General features: G+C 43.8%; 1 protein-coding gene across 1 annotated transcript; it reads right to left on the reverse strand.

The window, feature by feature from the left end:
• Positions 1–2308: 2308 nt before the first annotated feature.
• LOC125519646 (probable L-ascorbate peroxidase 4, peroxisomal) lies at positions 2309–6058 on the reverse strand. Its single transcript, XM_048684381.1, has 9 exons — positions 5749–6058; positions 4776–4900; positions 4211–4260; positions 3990–4055; positions 3862–3910; positions 3264–3346; positions 3107–3186; positions 2813–2915; positions 2309–2738 (listed from the first exon to the last, which is right to left on the reverse strand). Exons 1-9 carry the CDS (start codon positions 5859–5861, stop codon positions 2532–2534), a joined length of 876 nt encoding a protein of 291 aa, XP_048540338.1. The 5' UTR covers positions 5862–6058; the 3' UTR covers positions 2309–2531.
• Positions 6059–6530: the final 472 nt, after the last annotated feature.

A 6530-nucleotide genomic window follows, 5' to 3' on the forward strand; every position in this document is an offset into this window, starting at 1 on the left:
TTGCATCTATCTGGATTAATCTGATTCTTTGGTGCTCTATGTTGTATCCATATTTGTAATCTGTCTAGTTGTATATCGCTGCATTTTTCTGTTCTCGTGTTAGGGTTCTTATTCATAGTACCAAACATGAAAGCACTCAAAAGCTCTTTGCGGCCTCGCTCCGACACGCGACACATTCAATCTTACTCTGACACATGGCTTCGTTGCTTGCACGATATCTTCCTCCAATCCCCTTTCTCATGTTGCCCCTCAAGCCAATCTCTCCCCTCGATCCAACCCGAACGAGCCTGTGAAGTAATCTGCCCCTAAAATGGCAATGCATGCCTAACTCGTTGACACATGAGTGTGTAACACGGAGACTATGGGAGGGATTGAGGGATCATACCTTGTAAGAGTGTGGCTGATCCGAGCGCAAGAAGAGCAAACACAGACGAAAATCAAGACATGGTGATGGTGAAGAGACCGTGCGAAGCGAGAAGGAGATGAGTCAGAGCGAACAGGGTAAATGGGAAAATGCTTCCATGTGATCTTGGTCGGATGAAAATGGACAAGACTCCCAAAATATGGATACCATCAATGTCAAACCGTATCAGAGTCGAGTAAATGGAAAAAAGAAATTGCTTCCATGTGATCTTGGTAGAATGAAAATGGACAAGACTCCCAAAATATGCATAACATCAACGTTGAACCGTGTCACAGCTCCGAGATTCATCATAGTCGCCAGTTTCAAACTAAGTGATGATGATTGCATCGCGCGGGAGATAAAGAAAGCGAACGCTCTTCGTGTAGTACACGCCTTGTTGCCCGGATGGAGTTTCATGCGCGCGAACGAAGCGCCAGTGATGCGTTGTACCATGGTGAATACGAGAGAACATTCTCTCATTATAATTACATATAAACAAATAAGCACTACACTGGTTTGTATCCGTGATGCGTGGCCGCGGGCATATGGATCTATGAACTCATGAGCTGCACCGAAGGGCTTGCCTAAAATGTCTCATCTTATCATATATGGATCCATGGAATTAGGGGTGCAGAGCGGCGCCTGAACCCGTCCTGCTTCATATAGGAAAGAGGGAATCAGGGAAACTTAGTCGTAGCTTTTCTCAAAAAAAAAAAATCTTAGTTGTAGCTGAATTCTACTGTGCTAGTTCAGTTTGTGCTAGCTAGCGGATCTTGCGGGATGCCGCCTTGCACCCCCCTACCATGAGCTGTACGGGTGGGCTTGCGTAAAATTTCCTCTATGTCCTTACTCTAACAAACAATGGACCTTAAGTATACCAATATTGATAGGCATTTCATTTGCGCACCTCACTCGCTCTGACGCCGGGGAACGTGTGTTGTTTCTGCAGAGTTACGGCTACCCTACCTTGCAGACAACGAAACTGCCTTGCGTACGATATTTTTCCCATATTGTACGATAAGACACAGGCCCGTTCCCAACGTTTGGCCTCACTACACCAGAACAGTCTGCTCGTATGCAAAAATCGTATGAAGTTTGATCGTACCTATAGCAACGCTCTGCAGACAATTCCAAAGCTGCTGCACTTGTCTGTTCTCCAGAGAATTCCAAAGTTACTGCAGGTTATTTACTTTCATTTATATATTTGAAAAATGTGTGACCATGTCGTTCGTTTGGTCCCAAATCCCAGCTCAGCTCTCGGCTGCTACTGTTTCAAATCCAAAGAAAATGGAACTTCCCATTCCAATTGCTGACCTTGAATTCACCCTTGAGATTCTCTTAGAGTTTGGTCCCAGAGCTATTCCAAAGTTGATGAGCTAGTGACTAACTATGTTGTGCACGCAATCGCAAAACCAAGGCTAGTTCTGGTCAAGGCAAGCCCACTAGAAGAACATCACTATGTCCATGTTACCCTTGCTTAGAATCGCAATTGTTAGTATTAAAACACAAGGATATCATAGACTATTCCGAAGGTGGATGTGTGATCAGCATGGATCATCAGCGAGTTCACGTGTCGGTTGCCCTTGTAACTTGTCCAGAATTACTTGTCGAGGATGTACTTGATTACCTCTTTAGAAAACGTATGTACTTGATTACCTCTTTAGAAAACGTATCGTAAGGTTGGTACTCAACAAGTACAAAATAATCTAGCGTGTCAAACGGTTGGCACTCGTCAACAAGTAAAAAAAAACCATGGGGCTGCAAACAGGGCTGCTTACACCAAATTCCCTTCAAACAAGTTCCAACTTGTCGCTGTTGAATGGTCTCTATTGGTCAATATATGCACACTAGGTTGAGAAATATTTTCAGGACACAAACAAGATCTTTTGTATTGCACAAGAAACATGCCCAAAAATGCTTTTAATAGTAAGCATTCATTGTCACTGAAATATTCAAGTATGATGTATACATGAAGGAGATGTTCTCAAGAATGTTTGAAATATTTTAAGACTGCTGTTGGTTGTTCATCACTAGAGTTTTGTTATTTGAACCTGGCACTTATTTTTTTTTAAGAATAACTTGATACTTACTAAACAAGGCAATGCCATCCAAGAACTCATGAAACCCCTTACTTGCTCCTCTTGGAAGCCTCGTACAGGTAGCCCGCGATGACTACAGCTGCCGCAACTGCTACCCCAACTGCACTCTGTGCAAGTACAACAGCAGTTGAAACATCTGATTTTGTAGATGCTGCGCCACTGATCCGTGGTGTGAAGCCAAGTTCAGAAAGTTTCTTGTGTGATTCAGCGTAGTCCTTGAAGAAAGCATCCTCGTCCTGCAGTACGAAAGAGATAAGACATTGTTCTGAATCTGAAAGTTGGATTATGGAAATATCAAAAATCTGTGCACCTTTGCATAAAGCTCCACATAGCGTCTAAATTCAGGATCATCCAACAATGCCTTATCAGTAGGGAGCTTCAGAAGACCTTCTGATTCCCCTTTCAGTAGCTCACTGCAGTGAGGTTAACAAGCATTTCAGTTACACTGATTCTCCTTCTCAAATCTAGTCTCCAAAATAAGTCCCTCCGATCCATAACAAGTGTCGCGGTTTTGAACCAAGGTAGTTCAACCTTAGTTCAAAACCGCGACAATTATTCTGGATCGGAGGGAGTCGTAAATGTTATGGCTTTGTATTCAACTCACAGAAAGTATGAGTTGTCAAACTTCAGAGGATCACGAGTCCATGCACCGTCAAACCCAGACCTTTCAGGATGTGCCTTTCCCTAAGAGAAAAAGTCCATTACTATATACCGTGTTTCTGATGCAAAGGTGCTCCTACTTCACAGAATACAACAAGTACCAGACTGTGGCCCCCAGATAGTGCTACAATATCTTTGTCTGTTAAGCCCATTCGATAAAAGATGTCCCTCAGATGTGGTGCGCCTGCTCATGAAGAAATAATACAGATACATGTCTCAGTCACTGGGATGTGATTGCAAGGTGCAACAAGTACTCCTAGAAGACTGATCATATAAAGAAAGAAAGACAGCTCTTGTACATGAACAAATGACATAAGAAACATAGATCAGCATGCAATAATAGCTATAACACGTAAAAGGGCCAGTATACGGGTGATAGGTGAAGGTAAGAGTAGTTAAGCCTCCAATTTCTGAAGAAAAAATGCATGTAAAAGCTGTACATGAGGAGATTGGTGGAGTACAACCAGAAAACTGCACTGCTTGGAATGCCTGAAATCCCATCTCACACGGTAAAAAGTATCAAATGCCAAGAGCATGGTGTATGGACATGAGCAGACGGGTGCAGAAAATAATCGATGCAACTACATTTGCTATGCCCATAAGGCCATTGGCCATATAACTTCTTAGATCACATTTTGATCAATTGCTTGAGATAGCAAGAAAACATTGACAGGTAGAAACAATAGTAGCAATAGTTACCTTTCTTAGCATCAGGAAGGCGCCCTTCACGGGGACAAACTGACGAATCCTGATTCAGGTCCAAAGCAGTTAATATGTAAGCATCAGGAACAATGCATCCATTTCTGAAGAAATGATATTTCACATACACGTCTTCCAGGGATGAACTCAACAGTTGGACCCCCCGTGACTTCAACTGCAACTACTCCAGCAAGCTGGAAGTAAGATGTAGTTAGTAAATAGCTATAGAATTCACAGTTTTGCTGTACTCAATAGGAAGCATCGGCTCACATATGAGGAGTATAGATGTTTTAGCAATCAATACTCGCTTAATTTAGACAAGAGCCAACTCAACCAAATTGTCAATTACCTGATAAAGGTCTGCATATGTAATCTTTGGATGCTTCGCTTTAATAGGCTCTGGCAACAAAGGACAGTTGAGTAAGCTATAATAACAATTTCAGTTATTTCCGCAGCGAAGAAAGGAACGGCTTAACAATAAACCAACAAATCTGAAATTAGTTAGTCGCGTGATTTGACAGAGTATCATTAGGACCAAATTGCAATTCTGTCTAGACCCTCTCAGAAGATAAAATAGAAGCGTTTAAGAATTCTCTTACTTGTGCATGCAGTGATGCAAATAAAGCAGCACACATAAGGATGCAATAGTTTACAACAGACCAACTAGGGTACTGTTAATTTCCGTGTGTAATCATCCTAAACTGTTTAACTTTCCAAAGGAAAATCAATTGCAATCTTGTCCTTAAGCCATTGCATGACGTACAGCGATAGAAACAGAGCTTTAACTTATGAGAAACTAATGAAAATGCCCAAACTGATTTCCTTAGGCTAAAGAGCCCTCATATAGGAAAATGAGTATTTTTACACAGTCATCTACTACCAGATTGGGCATTGGGTAAATATATAATACATACCGAGGAGATCAATAGCAATTTTTAAGCCAGCATTTGAACCATGGGTGTACTCTTCCTCGTATCTAATTGAACCATTTGCACCACCAGTTCTTGTGTTCACATCATACGTGCCAGCATCATGCCATCTGCAAGGGAGACCGAAGAAATTGAGTCTTCCAAATGGAAAAGCAAGGAAGTCCAGGATACACACAAAATCGTAACCATACAGGCAAACAATTGGAAGACAGATGTAGTTTTATGGGTGTTACTTATTAGATCTATACAATGCAGAGGGAGCAGTGTATACCTGCTTTCCTGCAACACATCAAAAAATAAATCAAGTGCGTAAGTTAAAAGCTACATGTTCAGAACTTCAGATAATGCCAAAGTTTTTATCCCTTTCATTGCCAGTGTGCATGGGCACCTGATCCTATTAGTGCATCACATATTTCTTCCCAAGTGCATATAACAGCACCCATCTCTGTAAAACACCACATGTAAAGAAAAGTTCAAGAGGCCAAGGTGCGAGAACGGGCAAGCAATTCGTCTCACTTATCCGATTGTTTGGCATGTGGGGGCAGTTCTCAACTTCTCTTGCTACTGTAAAACACTATAGTCCATGTGAACTAAATACCATACCCTCCTCATTAGATAATAATCGTGGCATACAGCCGAAATTCATAATCGCTGGAATCTCTAAAATCATGCACGTGAGGTGTTTGTCAAATTGCCTCGTCCGAAATCGATACAACAAACATGAAACAGACCAGCGAGGCCTGGCATCTGAGGGCCGCGGCAGTAAAAAACCAACCCCATTAGTTCAAATCTGACATGCGCCTCAAGTCAGCAGTGGAACAACGCCGGTAGGTAATCGCAGGGCTTAAGCAAAACACGAGCTCTCCTCTCAGGCCGCGTGAACCAGGAGCAGACGAGCAAACAGAAGCAGCAGTATGGAGTAGGAGAGGATCAGGAGACTGGGGCTGGGAGTACGTACGCGAGGCGGAGCATGATGGGGGCGCATCCCTTGGAGGCGATGAGGGCGCGGAGGGCACGGCGCGCCCTGTCGACCTGGCGCAGGTACTCGGCGTCTACCACCGGAGCCGCCATCGCCGACGAGCCTAGAAGAGAAGAGATCGGCGGGGCGGGGAGCGAGGTGAGGTCTGAGGTGTGTTTGGGCTAAGAGGAGAGAGGAGCAGCGGCAGCGGCAGCGGGAATGGGGCGGAGGGGTGGAGGCGACGAGATAACGCGGAGCGAGCGATTGGCTGCTCCGCGCCGTCGAGTCGTGTTCTGCCGTCTTGGTTTTTACTTGGATCCACGCTACATGTGTACACTCCTGATGTGGTGAGGGCCCGCCGTCAATCCGTCACTTGTTTTGTTTGTTTTCGTTCCGTTGTGCTGGCAGCTAAGCAACAGCAGTCAAGAGTGGCTGCTTCACGCCAAGATTGAGTTGTCTTCTTGAAGAATGCTGGGAACGAGTATTTGATGAAGTCAGCATCCACCCAAGTAGCTTCTGTCTCTGACAAATTTTCCCATTGTATCAGTTATTGGACGACTGGCAGATTGTGTCGAGGCACTTGCCGAACTTGCAGTACCTCTGTTGGGCCAGTCTTGATGGTGCCATCTTGGTTGACCATTGGCAGGTTCGGGCTGGGTATGAAATTGGGACCAATATGCTTCTTGAGCTGACTTATATGGAAAACTGGGTGTATTTGCACATGCTCTGGAAATTGCAGTTTATAAGCTGAATTGTCTATCTTCTGCACAATTAGAAATGCA

The sequence above is a fragment of the Triticum urartu genome, chromosome 7, assembly GCF_003073215.2.
Source record: "Triticum urartu cultivar G1812 chromosome 7, Tu2.1, whole genome shotgun sequence".
NCBI lineage: Eukaryota > Viridiplantae > Streptophyta > Magnoliopsida > Poales > Poaceae > Triticum > Triticum urartu.